General features: G+C 65.5%; 3 protein-coding genes across 3 annotated transcripts; 2 read left to right on the top strand and 1 right to left on the bottom strand.

Annotated features, from left to right (window-relative positions):
* Positions 1–22: 22 nt before the first annotated feature.
* UBA7 (ubiquitin like modifier activating enzyme 7) lies at positions 23–8,635 on the top strand. The gene is made up of 24 exons (XM_032699307.1): positions 23–63; positions 188–353; positions 1,033–1,167; positions 1,235–1,341; positions 1,511–1,601; positions 1,712–1,853; positions 1,959–2,056; positions 2,178–2,324; positions 2,406–2,564; positions 2,746–2,853; positions 2,933–3,013; positions 3,100–3,255; positions 3,362–3,527; positions 3,605–3,801; positions 4,031–4,095; positions 4,251–4,434; positions 4,540–4,614; positions 4,964–5,150; positions 5,347–5,456; positions 5,543–5,629; positions 5,698–5,889; positions 7,635–7,736; positions 7,815–7,915; positions 8,202–8,635. The coding sequence occupies exons 1-24, from the start codon at positions 23–25 to the stop codon at positions 8,326–8,328; spliced, it is 3,024 nt and encodes a 1,007-aa protein (XP_032555198.1). The 3' UTR covers positions 8,329–8,635.
* Positions 8,477–11,402, bottom strand: INKA1 (inka box actin regulator 1; the record flags this gene model as incomplete). The annotated part of the gene is given in 3 exon segments (XM_032699308.1): positions 8,477–9,383; positions 11,209–11,312; positions 11,315–11,402. Coding segments are annotated over 3 exon segments (1,062 nt in total), but the record flags the coding sequence as incomplete, so codon positions are not given.
* On the top strand, positions 11,345–17,608 carry CDHR4 (cadherin related family member 4). The gene is made up of 20 exons (XM_032698705.1): positions 11,345–11,513; positions 11,966–11,986; positions 12,120–12,316; positions 12,387–12,549; positions 12,629–12,714; positions 12,832–12,927; positions 13,380–13,483; positions 13,556–13,692; positions 13,772–13,937; positions 14,032–14,182; positions 14,439–14,541; positions 14,761–14,976; positions 15,057–15,196; positions 15,277–15,424; positions 15,498–15,700; positions 15,789–15,928; positions 16,007–16,042; positions 17,058–17,124; positions 17,223–17,253; positions 17,377–17,608. Exons 1-20 carry the CDS (start codon positions 11,456–11,458, stop codon positions 17,430–17,432), a joined length of 2,319 nt encoding a protein of 772 aa, XP_032554596.1. The 5' UTR covers positions 11,345–11,455; the 3' UTR covers positions 17,433–17,608.
* Positions 17,609–17,688: the final 80 nt, after the last annotated feature.

Here is a 17,688-nt window from a genome sequence, read left to right on the forward strand (position 1 = left end):
CTGCCCGGTGGGCGAGGCCGCCATGGCGGGAAGGGACGGGGAGTCGCGATACTCGCGGCAGTTGTGAGTGCGGGGATAGCACTGGAACGGCACCGGGGCAGGGGCAGGAGGAGGGCGGGGGCGGCGCGCCCCCAGGCCCCACTGACGGCCCCCGGGCCCCGCTGACCCCCCCCGCGGCTACCCGCAGGTACGTGCTGGGCGGCGGAGCGCGGCGGCTGCCCGGTGCGGCGGTGCTGGTGTCGGGACTCCGCGGGACCGGAGCGCAGGTGGCGGCGGCGCTGGTGCTGTCGGGGACGGGGCGCGTCGTCCTGCACGATCGCGGCGCCGCCTGCGCGGCCGACCGCGCCCACCAGGTACCGGCGGGGCCGGGCGGGGCTCCCGGTATTGGGTACAGGTGTGGGTTCACTGTGACGGGTACAGGCACAGGTGAGGGTCTCATAGCAGGTACGAGGGGAAATGCCGGTAGTAGGTACGGATATGGAGGGGGAGCCTGGTAACAGGCATGGACAGAGGTCCCACTAATATGTACTGGTATGGGTAGATGTCACAGTGGTTGATACAGGTATGGATGGGGGTCCTCATAACATGTATGGGTATAGACAGGGGTCCTGGGGGTCCCAGTACTCGGTACAAGTACGGACGGGGCTCCCCATATGGATACAGACAGGGTTCCCAGTAATGGGCGCAGGTTTGTATGGAGGCCCCATGACATACAGGTAACAGACAGGGGTCTTGGTATGGGTGCAGACCAGTGGGGGTCCCAATACCAGGTATGGGTATGGATGGAGGTCACAGTAATGGCTGCAGATGCAGATGGGGGATCCCTGTTGCAGGTATGAGTACAGGGTGAGGGGGCTCTCAATAACAGGTACAGGTTGGGAGTCCTGGTAAGGCTCAGGGTGCCCTCATTGTCACAGGTATGGTTCTCAGCAGAGGCCCCCTCACCAGTGCAGACAAGGCGCTGTGGAGCACCCCACTGTGGTGACTGCACCCCAAACCTGCAGGGTGCCCCACCACCTGTCCACTCTGCAGTTCCTCCTGGGGCAGAGTGATGTGGGCCAGAACCGTGCTGAGGCATCCCAGCGAGCCCTGGCTGAGCTGAACCCCAGTGTGGTGGTGGAGGCTTATACCGGGGAGCTGTCAGAGGCCTTCCTCGCCTCCTTCCAGGTGAGCCTGTGTCCCCATGCCCTGGGGCCCCTTGGGATGGTGGCATCCACTGATAGTCCTGGCACAGGTGGTGGTGCTGACTGAGTCGCCGCTGGAGGAGCAGCTCCGCGTCGGGGACTTCTGCCATGCTCAGGGCATCCGCTTCATTGTGGCCGATGCCAAGGGGCTGGCAGGGTAAGGGGTCTCTACCATGGGGCCCTGCCACTGGCTCCAAGTCACCTTATCCCCAGAGCTCCCAGCCCTGTGCTGCAGTCCCCATCCCGCTGGCCCAGACAGGATCTGGTAGTGCTGGGGCAGCTTGATAAGGCAGCTTCTCCAGCAAAGCCCCATCGGTCCTCTCCAGGCAGCTGTTCTGTGACTTTGGGGAGCACTTCGTCATTGATGACCCAGCAGAAGGGGACCCAGTGTGTGCCACCGTGCAGCACATCTCCCAGGTAGAACAGAGGGCAGCCCCCGCTGGGTCCCCCAAAATGCTGCTGCCCCTCTGCTGGCTCTGTGCCACTCTAGACCAGTCCCCCACCCTCACATCCCTTCCCCTCCTCAGGGCAACCCAGGAGTGGTGACATGCGTGGGGACAGAGGACAGCCACGGCCACCAGTTCTGCGACGGTGACCTGGTGACGTTTTCTGGCGTGGAGGGGATGACAGAGCTGAACGGCCGGGAGCCTGTCCCCGTGCATGTGCTGGGTGAGACCCCTGGGGGGGTCCCAGCTGCCCTGGCTCAGGGTTGGGGACCTTACTGGGCCCTTGGTGGTGACCCTGATGTGACGTCCACGCCCGTCTCATCCCCAGATGCCTTCAGGCTGGAGATTGGTGATACCAGCTCCTTCTCACCCTACCGCCGCGGGGGCCTGGTTTCAGAGGTGCGGCAACCCCAGGAGTGTTCCTACGTAAGTCCCCCTCGACCCCGGGGTGCTACTGCCTGGGCTGGGGCACCATTGTGCTGTGCTGTGCTGTGCCGTGCCTGGCCCTGGGGAAGCACTCACCCAATCCCTGGTGCTGTGCCAGCAGGAGCCACTGTGCCAGGCACTGGAGGAGCCCAAGATCCAGGTGGCAAGTTCTGAGGAACTGCCACGCAGCCGCAGCCTGCATATCGCCTTCCGGGCCCTTCACGCATTTCGCAGGGAGCAGGGCCGCCTGCCCCGGCCCCGGGTGCTGGTGAGTCCCCGTCCTGCCCCTGCCCAACTCTCCGGCCCCACACCACTCTGCCGGGGGCTCCCCTCACCCCTCTGCCCGCAGGCAGATGCCGAGCGGGTGCTGGAGCTGGCGTGGAGCCTGGGGACGCAGCAGGGTCCCCTGGATGAGGACATCGTGCGCGCCTTTGCCTGCGTGAGCGCGGGGAACCTGTGCCCCGTGGCCGCCGTCGTCGGGGCATTGGCAGCCCAGGAGGTGCTGAAGGTGAGCGGGGGCGGGGGTCCCACCCCTGGGGTCCCGCTGGCCATGACTGTTCACTGGCGTTTGGTGGCCACGAGAGGGCACTTGCTGCCCGCCTGGGGACGCTGGGACGGGCAGCAGGGCTGGGGCGGGGTGGAGGGGAAACACCGCGCTGGCCACCAGCTGACAGGGCCGTTCGCCCCAGGCCATCACTAGGAAGTTCCTGCCCCTGAACCAGTGGTTGTACTTCGATGCCCTGGAGTGCCTGGCGCTGGCGGGAGCCGCGCAGCTGACGGAGGTGGACTGTGCCCCGGTGAGCCCCCCTGCCCAGCCCCTCCCGGGTGCCTGGGGTGCCATGGCCACTGCCCTTACGCGGCTCCTCATCCCGGCAGAGAGGCTCTCGCTACGACGGCCAGATCGCCGTCTTCGGGGCCAACTTCCAGGAGCAGCTAGGTCGCCAGAAATACCTGGTGGTGAGCTGGGGCAGGGGCCACAGCACTGGGAGGCTGTGGAGCATCCAACCAGCAGGTGGGGAGCTGCAGCCGCTCTGCCCTGGCAGGTGGGAGCCGGCGCCATCGGCTGTGAGTTGCTGAAAAACTTTGCCATGATGGGGCTGGCGGCAGGGCCAGGCGGGGAACTCATCGTCACCGACATGGACGCTGTTGCCCTCTCCAACCTCCATCGGCAGTTTCTCTACCGCTCAGCAGATATATCGGTGAGGCGGCATGAGGCAGGGACTGAGTTCCCCCTGAAGAGCATCTTGGCTGTTCCAGGGGCTGTAGGGGGGGGAAGTGCTGACCATCCCCTCTCTGCCGTGGCAGGAGCCTAAGTCTGTGGTGGCCGCGAAGGCCATACGGCGAATGAACCCCCATGTCAGGGTGACAGCTCAGCAGAACCGGGTGGGACCTGCCACTGAGCCACTCTATGGGGACAACTTCTTCCGGCGCCTGGACGGTGTCACCAGCGCCCTGGACACAATGGAGGCCCGTGAGTACTGGGAAGGGGAAAGGGGCTGAGCCCTTGGATGTGCCCCCTGGCTCCCCAGCATTCCTGGCTCCCTGCAGGCACCTACTTGGAGAGCTGCTGCCTCCGATGCCGCACACCACTGGTGGACTCGGGCACGGAGGGGCCGCAGGGAAACGTGCTGCCCATGGTGCCACACCTGACCAAGCCTCTGGTGCCGGGTGGGACCCCCAGGGATGGCACCTTCGCCTCCTGCACCTTGCGGTACTTCCCCCGCACCATCCAGCACACACTGCAGGTAGGCTGAGCCGCCCTGGCCACAGCACCCAGCAAGGAGGCACCATGACCTTTGTCTTCCTTCCTTGTTTCCCCTCCAGCAGTGAGCCACGGGCAGGATACAGCCCCAGCTGCTTCCTGCTGGTAGCCTGAGTGCTGCTGCTGGCCCTGCCATAGTCTCTTCCTCCTACTGGGTTTGGGTTGGCCATGAGGGGAGGCCCCCGTGCTCAACACCCATTCTCCCTCCACAGTGGGCCCGTGATGAGTTTGAGGGGCTTTTCCAGCTGCCTGCAGAGCACATCAACCGGTTCATGGAGTGAGTGGGCTTGGGGGCAGTGACACTGGGAGAGGAGCCGCCAGCTCTGCCACGGCACTGCTGGGGCTGGGGAGAGGATGCCAGACTGCTGCATCCCACCGAGGTGTCCTGTGGGATTGCTCTCAGGCCAGCATCAGCAGTGCCTGGTTTTACAGAGACCCAGCTTTCCTGGAGCAGCTGCCAGCAGGGAAGGCCCTGAAGGTCCTGGAGCAGGTGCGGGACAGGCTGCGGGAGCGGCCGCGGGACTGGCGGGACTGTGTGCTCTGGGCGCGCCGGCACTGGCAGAGCTGCTACCACGATGCCATCGCCCAGCTGCTGCACATCTACCCCCCAGAGCATGTGAGCCCAGTGCCCATGGGGCTGGCACCCCTGCACCCCTTCCAGCCACCTCGCTGCAGCCAGGGACACACATCCCTGGGCCTGACTCTTCTCTCCCTGTTCCAGGAAACCAGCCCGGGTGTCCCCTTCTGGGCAGGGGACAAGAGCTGTCCCCATCCGCTGACATTCAGCCCCGAAAATGTGAGTGCAGGGAGAGCTGTGGGGTCCCTCACGGGGACAGTGTGGGCTGAGGGAGAGCCGAGCCTGTGCCAGGGGTACAGGGATGCTGGACTGTGGTTGTGCTCAATCTGCCACAGGACCTGTCCGGGGCTGACAGGTCCTGGGCTGGGTCTGTCCTTGTCCCGTGGTCAGCAAAGGCACTGCTGGGTACAGCCCCTGGATGTGCTCTCTGGCCTGAGGAGGAGAGGCTCCTCCATCTCCTCCTTGGGACAAAGCCAGACTGTTCTACCAGTTCGGGGCAGTGCAGGCAGCCTTTGGCCGTGCGGGACCACCCCAGCAAGGCATCCCATGGCCCCATTCTGCCCTGCAGGACACCCACCTGGACTATATCCTGGCCACTGCCCACCTCTTTGCCCAAGTACACAGGGTGCCACCATGCAGGGACCGGAGAGCTGCTCAGGACATCCTCCGCAGTGTGGTCCTGCCACCCTCTGCACTCCAGGAAGGGCTTCAGATCCCCCTCACAGAGGAGCAGGAGGAGGCACAGAAGCCCACAGGTGAGGCTCCTCACACTCCTTGGTCCCCTTGGGCACGTCCCCAGGTCCCTCAGTCCAGCCTGGTGGTGGTGGGGCTGCAACTGCTCCTCCCTGCTCCAGCACCCAGCCGGACCTGGACTGAGGTGGGGGCACCGTGCCGTGCCCCTTGCAGTGCCACAGTACAGGGGTACCACACCAAGGGTCCGTGTGCCCCCAGACCACAGGCAGCTGACAGAGCTTATCCAGGACCTGGCGCAGCAGAGACAGGAGCTGGTGGGGCATGAGGAGGTGCAAGTGCCCCTGATGGAGCCCATCCACTTTGAGAAGGTACCGGAGCCGGGCAGGTGGCTCTGCTCAGCTTGGGGGGTTGATGTCCCCATAGGATGCTCATGTCCCCACACTCTTCCCCACAGGACAATGATATCCACGTGGACTTTATCACTGCAGCATCCAACCTGCGGGCGGAGAACTATGGCATCCCCCCCACCGACTGGCTGACGGTGAGAGGGGTGGCTCATGGGGTCCCTGTCCTGGGCGGGGCAGCTGGTGACACCCCTCCTCTCCTCAGAGCAAGCGGATCGCCGGGCGCATCTTGCCTGCCATCATCACCACCACGGCAGCTGTGGCTGGGCTGGCATGCTTGGAGGTCTACAAGCTGGTGTGGGGGTGCCAGGACCTCAGCTGCTACCGCAACAGCAGCATCTCCCTGTCCAACTGCCTGCTGCTCCGCCGCGTCCCGCTCCCACCACCCACCTACCGGGTAGGGCCCTCTCCCTGGGGGCAGCACAGGTGGGGGACACCTAGGGGTTGGTGGCATCTGCGGTGGGACAATGTCAGGGAGAGCCAGGAGCAAGGGGCAGCCCTGGTTGTAGCACTACAGCAATGGTTCCGGGTGTCACAGTGGGTCGGGAACGCTGCAAGGCAGCGGGGAACCAGCTCCTTCCCGTGGCTGCCCCCCAGCACTGAGCTGCTGCCACTATCCCACCCGCCCCAGCTTAGGGCCCAGCCGGGATGCTCTGGGGTGCCCATGGGGTGAGGCAGCCCCACTGCCCCACGGCGGGCCCCACGGTGAGCCCCACGGCCAGGGGTGGCAGGCCGCTGCAGCCACGCACATCTGGCTTATGGAAACCAGCTGCAGCAGCCAGAAAGCAGCTGGCACCGGGCCGGGAAGGGCCGCCCGGGGGGAGCGGGGCCGGGGGTCCCAGCGGTGGGGGGCCAGGGAGGGAGAGCGGGGGCGGGGGCAGGCCCAGATTGGGACTGTCTGGGCTATAGAGGCCCCTTTGTCTGGGGGTTTATGGCGTGCAAGGCAGCCCTTCCGGCACGGCAGGAAGCGCCGATTGGAACCAGATTGGCCCGGGGGGCCCAGGGCCGGGGGCAGGAAGAGGGGGAGGGAGGCGACTCCACTGCCTTGCCGACTCCAGCACCACTTTGGACTGACAGCTTCCCCACAGCCCTCTTGTGCCCTGTGGGCTGCCCAGCCCTGTGCCATCCTGGCCACGGTGCCCCTGGGTTGGCACTGTCCCGGGATGGAGGATGTTGCTGGGACTGGCCATGCCCTTCGGTCCCTGCAGCAGCGCCTGGCACCTTTATGTCCCATGGTGAGGACACCCGGCATGACATTTCACACCCAGCTGCTTGGCAGTAGTGGGAGCACATGTCCCCCAGGCTCACTTGGTGTGACTTGTGTCCCCAAAGGGGTCTGGGGAGCCCACCTTGGGGGCAGTTCAGAGGCATGTGCTTCTCAGGGCCAGAAGGATGTGTTTTCAGGGTGCTGGGATGGGCAATGGCATTCCCTCCACACTGGGCAGTCACTGCCCTGGCGAGGATGGGGTTAAGCCCTTCCCACCCCAGTGGGATAAGTGCAGGCAGCAGAAGGCGGAGGTGAGAAGGCAGCAGAAGGCAGGAGGGAGAGTGACCAGGTGTGAACACCCCTCCCGAGCAGGGCCGGGGCCAGGCGGGCAGGGCTGGTGGTGCCTGCGGCGAGGGCAGATGGCCGGGCAGCCCTGCCAGACGGTGCGGGGCCGCATCCGGCACTTGGCCCCAGGCTTGGCGCCGCACTGGTCTCCTTGGGCTGGAGCTGGGGTCGGGGGGCCACAGGCTTGAGAAGAAGTGATTGTGTGGGGCTGGGCAGCACTTCAATGGCCCTTTGTGTGCCCATCCTGGCCTGGGGCTGGGGCCAGTGCTGGCCCTACACCGACCCCGACCCCTGCAGTGGACCCCAACAGTGCTGGAGGGACAGTTGTGGCCCCAACTGCCCCTGGACCTCAGCAGTGCTGAGGGGACATTTGTGTCCCCAGCTGCCCCTGGACACCAGCAATGCTCGTGGGACAGCTGTGTCTTCATTTCCCACAGGGGACCACCATTCTCCCCCTGTCCCCTGACTGGTCCTTTTGCCTACCCAGATGTCCCCCAGCCCTCATACCACACCAGTCTCTGCCCCATGGGGTTGGGCAGCCAAGATATGGGGTGCCAGTGCTGGCTGCAATCCCTTGTTCCCCCTCACAGTACGGCGGGTGTGAATGGAACTGCTGGGACCGGCTGGAGATGAGGGCAGTCAGCGCAGACGGGCAGGCAATGACAGTGCAGGAGGTGCTGGACTGGCTGCAGGTGAGCCCAGTGCCAGCAGCACCCAGTCAGGTCACCCTGGGGGTTACAGGGACAGATCCTGACACCCACCTCTTGCAGAGGACACAGGGCTGGACTGTGACCACGCTCCTGCATGGTGACACTATACTGTACAACAAGGGAGACGATGAAGAGACACAGGCCTGGCAACAGGCACAGAGGTAGGTCCCCGGCTCCAGGGCCAATCCTGCCCAGGGCGGGGGCTTTCAGCCCCCTCTCCCTCCATCCTGAGCTGCTCCAGCTGCAGTGCAGCTCCCAGCCAGCTGCTGGATAAACATCCTGCCGGCAGCGCTTCCCGTGGTGGGACCCCTGCCCGGCCCCTTTCTGATGGCCCCTGCATCCCACCAGCCTGGCCGGACACCCCTGAGGGGCCCAAGGCACCCCCAGGCACCCAGCCAGCCTTGGGGGGCAAGCCAGTGTCCCCAAAACCCCCTTTCCTTGCTACAGGTTATCAGAGATCTTGGAGGATGCCGGGATGCCGCAGCAGCAGGCCCTGGAGCTGCATTATGTGTGCGAGGGAGAGGATGCTGAGGATGAAGATAAGCGTCCTCCTCTCCTCTGCTCCCTACCTTGAGCAACGGGCCGGCACTTCCTGCCCCACGCAATAAAAGCTGCAGGAACCACTGTCGCAAAAACTCCCTGCTTGCCCCTGCCCCGAGTCGGGGCACAGGCACCCCCCTTTGATAAACGCTGCAGTGCCCACACCGTACAAAACCGGGGTTTATTTACAGGGAGGGGGGGCGGGCGGCAGCAGCGGGGCTAAATGTAGCCGATAACGTCGTTGCAGATGATGGGCTGGCGGCTGCGGCTGTTCATCAGGGCGGTGAAGCGGTGGAAGTCCGTGGCCAGCTGGGCGATGTTGCTGTGAGACTGGTGGAAGCAGGCACCCTTGGGCTGCCCCCCCAGCCCCAGCGGGCAGGAGAAACGCTTGGTGGCATCGCGGCCCCCTGGCCGGGCACCCTCGGCCGCCCGGGGCCGGGCCATGTTGGCCAGCTTGCGGCGAACATTGCCCGAGAGGCTGAGCAGGAAGGCGGGGGGCTTGGCCAGCCGGCGGGAGGGCTCGGCGGGGGCTCGGCGCCGCGGCTCGGCGCCCACCTCGGGCAGGTCCATCCAGTTCTCCACCAGGTCAGCAAAGCAGTTGTCGCCCAGCACCAGGGGCTGCCGGTTCCGGCTCTGCGACAGCAGCGCTACGGTCCAGTCCTGTGTGTCGGCGGGCTCCAGCGCCCGCCACTGCTCCAGGCAGGCGTCCGAGGTGGATTTGGGGCGGGCACGGCGGGCGGGGACGGGCGGCGGGGCGGCGGGGCCGGCGGAGAGCCGGTGTGCCCGCTGGCAGGGCAGCAGGTGCCGGCGCCGCACGGGCACCTCCTCCTCCCGCCACGTGCCCCCCGACGCCTCCGAGTACCCCGAGTCGAACTCCAGGCTGCGCTCGCTGGCCGGGGGGGAGCGGGCGGCCGGGCCCCCCCCGTCCTCCTCCTCGCCTCCCGGATCCAGGCTGCAGGCCGAGTCCGCCGCCGAGCCGGGGCGTGGGGCACGGGGGGCCGGCCCCGGCGCCCCTCCGGCGTGGTGCGGGGCCTGCCGCGTGCGGTGCATGTGCGCCCCCGGCGCCGCCCCTGCTTCGCGCCGGCACCACTGCAAGGAAAGGGCACAATCAGCACAGCGGTCCCCACTGTCCCCAGCCAGCACCGCCACCTCTCATCCCACCCCGCGCCCCCCACCCCGGCTCGGGGGGGCTTTGCTGGCGCAATAGGCGAGCAGCAGGGTGCGGGGAGCGGGTGCAGGTCCCGTCTTGCCCGCAGCCCCGGGCCCCGCTTTCCTGCGGCTCCTGCGCGGAGCCGGCCGGCGTGCAGCGGCATGTTGGGTGAGCAAGCAGGCACCCAGCCCCGGCCGTGCCTGCGGGAAATGACAGAGGGCCACGGCACGTAGGAGCGGGCGCTCCACTACCCCCCCCGCCGGCCCCTGGAGTCCTCCCGGCCTGGTGGGGAGGCAGCCGGGACACCCCTCTGGCAGAACCCCACTCGGTGGCACAGGCCCAGCGGCAGCCCCAGGGCACCCGCGGGTGCCGGGGTGGGGCACTCGCCCCGTGCGTTGGCAGGGCCACCCACCCAAACCGTGCCCTCCCGGTGAGGACACCCCAGGTGACGTCAGGGTGCAGCCAGGCCATTGCCCAGTACCAGAGACCACCAAACACCGCGGAATACAGGGGGCCGAGGCAGCCAGGGCTGAACAGAGCGTGGCCGGGCGGGCGCTGGAAGGGCTGCCTGGCTCCGTAGCCGGGCCGCTCCTCATTCTTGAATTCCTATTGTCTGAACCCAAAAGCAGGGTGTTACGTCCGCTTTCCTGTCCGCGCTGGAGTCGCGGGAAGCTGAGTGTGCAGGAGGGATCGCTCCCGTGGACGGATAATCCTGTCCTCTCTGGCTGTCCCTGACAGACCCTCTAGCAGGGCTGTGACAGTCCACGTCCACGTTCCGGTCCCTGTCCCCCTCCTCGCAGGCTGGGACCCTCTCATCCAGCCCCACTGGCAACGTGCCACCGCCCCGAGCTGCCCAGTCCCGCCGCTGGCCGGGAACCCAGGGGCAGCCGGCTGTTGGGCGCTGGGTAGGCATGTGGCAGGCCCAGGGGAGCCAAAGGGCCACCCTGTCACCGCCGTCCCTTGGGGCAGCCCAGATTGGGCGGCAGGGTGGCAGCTCCGGCGGGACTGTGCCGCTGGCACCCTGACAGCTGGACACTGTCGCGTCCCCACCGCCACCCGTGTCCCACCAGTCGGCCCCGTCCCCCGCGCCGCCTTGGCCTCGCGTGTGATGTCACGGCGCTGATGTCACCGGCGGCGCCCGGACGTCACGGCAATGCCTAGATGGGGCGGCGGGGCGCGGGCACGGTGGTCCCGTCCCGTCCCGGTGCTCGCGGCGGCACTCACCCGGTGGGCGCCGAGCTCGTCCGGGCGGGCGCTGTGCATGCCCGGTCCTGCTCCCGGCCCCGCTCCCGGTGCTGTCGGTGTCGGTGCCGGTGGCGGAGCGGCAGCAGCAGCAACAGCGGACGGAGCGCCCGGCCGTGCCCGCCGCCTCCCGGCGCTGCCCGGCGGCTCCGCCCCGCCCCGCCCCGGCCAATGGGGCCGCCGTAACGTGAGCCCGGCCCGCACCGGCACCGCCGCCCCGGGGCCCCGCCCCGCCCCCGGACCCCGCCCGCCGCCCCGGGGCCCCGCGCCGGGCACCACCCGGGCACCGCCGAGCCAGGCGGGACCCGCGTCCCGGTGAGAAGCGGGGCAGCCCCGGTACGGGGTCCCTGCGGGACACCCGCCTATAGCGGGCTGCCAGAGACGGGCTGGGCGCTGGAGGAGGGAAGGGAAGAGTGACCCCGGCCGCAGCGCCCGTTAATTGGCAGCTAATAGCGCTTAATAGGGATCCCGGAGAAAAGCGGCGCTGGTTTGCAAATGAAGGAGAACACGGCCAAAAATTACCTCCCAGCTAATTTTCCCGGTTCCCGAACGTGCCGCGTGGCGAGGCGGCGTGGGGTGGCAGCCAAACCCCACGGACCGTGGCTGTGAGGGGCAAGGGGCTGGGAGAGGGGGCACTGGGGCCGTGCCCTGTCCCTCCCCTGACTGGGTCGGCCCCCATGGGTGGGGATGGCCAGCGTGACGCCGGCCTGGGGTGGTGCCCAGCACCCCTGGCAACCGGCTGCAGCTTGTCTCAAACATCCAGCGAACGATGGGCATGCACGAACACCTCACCTTCTTCCTCCTCCTCCTCAGCCTCTATGCCCCAGGTAAGAACATTAGGGTCACAGTGTCAGAGGCACCCTTTAGCAGAACCTGAGTGGGTGACTGAGAGGAGGGGAAAAAGGGACAGGCTCTGGGACTGACCTCAGGAAGGGCAGAGGGGCTGGCAGCTGCCTGGCTGGGTTCAAATAGGGAGGGAACATTGCTGGAGCATCCTCAGGCATTGCCATGGTGTCCTCAGGGTATTGCCAGAGCATTACTGGGGCATCTTCTGGGCATCACTAAGGCATATCCAGGCACCACTGGGGCATCTTCAGAGCATCACAGAGGGCACATGGTGTGGTTCTTGGGGTTCCCCGTGTAGGACCAGGAGTTGGACTCAGTGGTTCTGATGTGTCCCTTGCAATGCAGCGTATTCTATGATTTTATGATTCCGTGAGTTCTGGGGCCTCTCCAGGGCACACTCTGGCAGCCTGGGGTGACACTCTCCTTTTTGCAGGAACTTTCATCAAAGCAACAGGTAAGAACAAGGTGCCCTGGGACCCTCTGTGCCCAGTAGAGAGACCTGTGCCAGCATGGGTGCCTGGGTGCAGGAGCAGAGCTCCCTAAGCACGGCTGGTGAGCTATTGGTGGTCCCTGGGGTCTCCCGCCAGCCCTGCCTGACTTGCCACGTGTGGTGACCCTGAGTGAGGACACAATGCCAGGCACCCGCGTGGCCGAGGTGACTGTGTCCTGCAGCAACATGAGTGGCAGCCCCAATGTCACCTTGGACAGCATGGAGCCCGACCACCCCTTCAACCCCATTGCCATCAGTGCCAACCCCACATCTGCCACCATGTTCCAGGCAGAGGTGCGACTGGGGAACAGGGAGTGGGGCAGGAGCCCTGGGTGCCCTGCTGAGTGACATGTCCCCATGGCAGGTGACACTGCGTGCTGGTGCGGAGCTCGATGCCCGCCGGGTGAATCAGTACACCCTGACCCTCCGGGCCGCTTGTCCTGGAGAGGACGAGGTGGAAGAGCGGCTCTTTGTCCAGGTGACATCAGGACGGGTGCTGCGCTGTGACACCCCCTTCACCAGTGCTGGTAGGAACCAGAGGTGTGGGGCAGGGGGGGCTGCAGGTGCCAGCTGGCACCAAGCTCCCACAGTCGTGCTCTGCCCCAGGGGGTGACGTGGTGCAGGTGCTGGCAGATGTGGCGCCCCGGACACCCTTGTATGCGGTGCTGCTGCAGCCGCTTGGTGGGCTGATGGTGAGTGACAGTTCCCCAGGGGCCTGCAGCCCCCACAAACGGGAGTAGCCTTGAAGACAGTGGAACCTCAGCTGTGGAGGAGGGGGACAGGGGTTTCCATCACCCTCCTCTCTGCAGTTCAGGCTCCGAAACCACGACACACCTCTCACGCTCACCCACCGGGGCCTGGTGCTGGCACCTGACAGTGGTTTTGACCCCAGCAAGGACACCCAGGTTGGCACCTGCATCTCCAGGCTGTGTCAGCAGCCTGGGCTTCACCCCTCCTGGCACTGCCTGCAGCTCTCCACATCCTGCTCCTCTCATTGGGCTCTTGTCTTTCTCTGGACCTTGGAGTGCTCCAGCTCTGTCCCCATCCCCTTCTGCATCTTGCGTCCTGTCTCAGTTCTCATCCCTGTCCCTATTCCTGTCCCCATTTCAGTCTCCAGCTCAACTCATCTCCATCTCCACCTATCTTCCCACCTCTGTTCCTGCTTCAAGCCCTATTCTTGTCCCTGTCCCCCTCCTCTTCCCTGTCTCTTGTCCCCATCCCCTCCCTATTCTTGTCTCTGTGCCCATTACTGTCCTCATTCCTGTGTCCATCCCTGTCTCAATCCCCACCCCGTCCACTTCCCCATCCCTGGTGCCGCTCAGGGCTGTCCCACAGCTGTCCTGGCACTACCCTGCAGATGTTCAAGTTGGAGATTGAGGTGATGGACCGCCACGGGCACAACTGCAGCGGGGCTGTGACGGTGGAGGTGCTGCCATCACGCCGTCCCCGTGTCACCTTTCCGTGAGTGGGGTCGGGCCGGGCGGGGGTTGCTGGTGGCACCAGGACATGCCACACTGCCCACTTTGCCTGCAGTGAGCCACACCGGTCTGTGACGGTGACAGAGGGCATTGGCCCCTGGAAGGTGGTCACACAGGTCCATGCCCGTGGTGAGAATGTCCGCTATGCCATCCTTGCTCCCGTGGCACCCATGCTCTTCACCATTGACGAGGGTGAGCAGGGGGGTGGGGGCCCCAGGGGCATCCTGCCCCTGTCCCTGTGCGCGGTGCAAGGCCATGCCTCCTCCCACAGTGACAGGTGAGATCCACAGCACTCGCAGGCTGGAGGTGGCCCGTGCCCACCTCCTCATCCAGGCTTACAACGCTCTGCACCCCGCTGACCACGACACCGCCATGGTCAACGTCACCGTACAGGGGACAGACCGCTGGGCACCAAGATGTGTTCCAGCCATCTTTGTGTACGGTTTGGGGAGAGAGTGGGGGTACATGGGATGCTCTGCTGCACCTAGGACACGGGAAACAGGAGCTGAGCTGCTGGCTGCCCCACTGCAGGTCCCAGGTGCCCGAGACAGTGTCCCCTGGCAGCACCCTGGTGACACTGAGGTGCACCGATTCTACTGGCACTGATGAGTGTCTGCATTATGCCCTCGAGGGGTCCCCCGCTTCCTGTTCCCATTTCTGCATGGAGGGGCCACGGCTGAAGGTGAGCAGGGCCTCAGGCAGTGCCCAGGCAGATGGCAAGCCCAGACCCAGGGAGCCTGATGGGACAGGGGGGACGCTGTGACATGTACTGTCATGCCAGGTCCTGGGTCAGGGCTCCTCAGGGCTCCCTGCTCCCCGAGGCCTGCCTATTCTTCCTGCTTGCTCCCTCCTGTTCCCATGGCATCGCAGTTTGTGGGACACCCTGGCTTTGCAGAGCATCTTGGCTTTGCCTGACCCTCCCCATCCTGGCTTGGCAGGTCAACACCACCCTGGACTATGACTCAGAGGCTGTGGCCACTATGGGCTTTCAGTTCACAGCCACCATCGTGGTGACAGCAGGAGAGCAGCCCCCACGGAGCAGTGAGTGCCCGCGTCCCTGGGGTGTGCCCAGGGGTCGCAATGGGGGAGGAGGGAAAAGCCCTTTCCTGATCCGAAAACAAAGGGCAGATCACAAAGGAAACGTTCCTCCCCTGCTGCCCCAGAGGTGCCCACCCCAGGGCTGGTGCCACTGTCCATGTCGCCCAGCTCAGTGTGGGCTGTGGAGTGGCCAGCGTGGCTGAGCTGCCATGTGCCACACAGCCCGTGTGCCTGTGCTTGTGACGGTGACGCCTGTGAATGAATTCAGACCGGCATGCCCCAACAGTGCCACCTTCACCGTGCCAGAGACAGCAGCTTTTGGCACTGTTGTGGGGCGTGTGGCTGGCACTGACCGCGACTACCCACCGGACAGCCTTGAGTACAGCCTGGAGGGGGAATCCGGCCTGGCACAGCCCTTCTCCGTAGACAGCCGCACTGGTGAGCACCTGGCCCCCTCCCCAGCACCCACCACACCCCGTGGCACCCACCGGTGCCCCGCAGCTCACATCACCCCACAGGTGAGATCCGCGTGGTGGGACCCCTGGACTCCCAACAGCAGAAGAGCTACAGGCTGGTGGTGCGGCTGACAGACACCCGCAACGACCTGGACCCTGCAAAGCGGCACAGCCGCCTGTGCAATGTGTCCGTGCGCCTGCAGGTGCGAGCGCGGCCCCTTGGGTGAACTGCAGGGGTTGCGAGCACTGTGGGTGCCACACCACCACTCCCTGCTCCTGGCAGGCTGTGCCAGACCAGGTGCCAGTGTGCATCCCCGAGGTGCAGGAGCTGCGGATCACGGCTGGGTCTCCGGGCAGCCGGCAGCCTGTCACCCGCCTGGCGTGCCACGGCAGCCCCAACGGTGACACGCTGACGTACACCATTGTTGGAGGTGAGGAGCAACCAAACCACGGCACAAACCAACCCTCACCACGGCACGGCACTGAGCAGATCCTCTCATCCAGGCAACGAGGATGGGCGCTTTCGGCTGGAGGGGAACACCGTTGTCTACCTCCCCAATGACCAAGTCGAGCCCCGCACCTTTGTACTACTGGTGGAGGTTTGGGGTGGCTCTGGTGCCCACCGCCGCAGCACCGTGGTGGCACTGGTGGTGCACGTCACCCCCTGGAGCACTCCAGTGCCACCCACCACCACCACCCAGCACACGGTGAGCAGAGCCCACTGGCCAGCTGGTGCCTCAGGGTCCACTGAACCACCCAGCCCTCCCATACCCACTCACTCCACCACCTCTGCAGACACTGCAGAAGGAGCCGCTGGTTGTCACGCGGACGGAGGTGGTGTGGCACCCGCCAGCCTGGTTCGTGGCCGTGCTGACCATCTCTGGCACTCTGCTGCTGGCCACCCTGGGCTGCACAGCCCGGAGCCTGCTGTGCAGGTGAGCCCCAGCCCACAGCACAGCACGGCACAGGGAGCAAGACCAGGGGCTCATGTCTGCCCTCTGCTCCTCCCACAGGAACCAGGGCCCTGGCAAGCTGTTCCTGGGCAAGAGGTGAGTACTGCACAGCCAGGGCAGTTATATTGGTAGTCATAGTGTCTTTGCAGGTAGCCAGGGAGACGCAGCACATGAGGGGTGTTTAACACACCCCACATTTGGCTGTGGTCTCTCAGTTGCTCTGCTCAGAGTGAGGGTTCAGCCCTGATGGGAGCCATAGGAGCAAATATAGTGATTTGGTCAGTGGACAGTGATGTTAGTAGCCAGGCTGGGGCACGAACTCTGCAGTGGACAGCGTGGGATGGCACAGTGCTGGTGCTGCTGCCCACTGCAGGGCTGGGTCCCAGCACCAGGGCTGAGATCAGTGCAGCTCACTAAGGGAGCCCCCATTTGGCAGGGGTGAGCCCCACTTGGCAGGGAAAGATCCAGGGAGGAGGTGAGCAGGCTGCACACTCCTCCCGAGGATCAATGAGGGTGACAGGCAGCAGAGGAGAGAGACCAAGGAGACACTAGAGCTGGACCAGCCTGCACAGGGTGTCTGCACGGCAAGGAGGAGACATGCACGAGCACGGGCAGGATAACAGCCACCTCCAGTGGCATAACCACCCTGAGGGGATGCATGGCTGGATCCACGTTCATTGGTGAGACTGGGGACACAGTGACTGGTGGCACTGGGGCTGTAGTGACCATGAAAGGGAGAAGACTTGGGCTCAGCCCCTATGGGTGGCACTGGTGCCAGGGGAGCTCTGGGGCTGCAGCTCCCCCAGTACAGTGTCCTCTGAACTCAAACATATGGAGAAACAAGCGGATGAGGTGGCAGACCAGATCAGCACCTTCAGGTACTGCTGAAAGGTGCTTGGGGGAGCACAGCCCTGCCACAATCCCCTTCTGTGCCTGGGGACGCATGGACTGGGTAAGGGGACGATCAGGTAGGTGGACAATGGGCTCGACAGGGTGCAGCTGGCAGGGCAAAGCCTGTCTGGCAACCCGCTCCTGACAGCATCCCTCGGAGTCAAGGCCGGGGGCCCACCACTGACAGTGTGCCCTCCTCTTGCCCTCTTCCCTCTTGCAGCTCCTGGGATGTGGTGGAGAAGAGCGGGGGCAAGGAGGAACAGGGACACCCACATGCCAGCAGCCAGGTAAGCGTGTGCCATGGCAGTGAGGGTGGGTGCCCTGCCCAGGAGGCAGGAGGAGCCCTGGAACCCTCAGCACCCTCTCCTGTCTCTCCTCCACACAGGGGCAGTTTGATGGCCGTGCTCAGGACCCACGTGAGTGCCCTGTCCCATGGCCCCACAGCCTTGGGCTGTGTCCCCCAGGGCAGAGGGGTCTGGAGACAAGAGAGATGGGCACCAGACCCCCGGGGCAGTGGCTGAATGCTGCCTCCATCTCAGGCAGCGGCAGGGACTATCTCTTCAACAGCGTGACTGGGGCACGGCGCTGGATCTGAGGGGCTTGTCTGGATGAGAGGCTCCCTGCAACCCACAGCTCCATGTGGGCTGTGCCAGGCACAGCACTGGGCACTGGCAGACACCTGGTGGGACCCTCAAGGAGGGTGGCTGAACCAACTCCCCATGGGGTGCAGCCAGACCCTGAGCCACCTCAGACAGTGCAGACCTAATAAAGTCAGAGATTGCAGGCACTGCTGTGATTGCCGTAGGGAGTGCTGTGGCCAGGCAGTCCCACTGGTGGCTGTCCTGCTGTGG

This window comes from Chiroxiphia lanceolata, chromosome 11 (assembly GCF_009829145.1).
Source record: "Chiroxiphia lanceolata isolate bChiLan1 chromosome 11, bChiLan1.pri, whole genome shotgun sequence".
Lineage (NCBI taxonomy): Eukaryota > Metazoa > Chordata > Aves > Passeriformes > Pipridae > Chiroxiphia > Chiroxiphia lanceolata.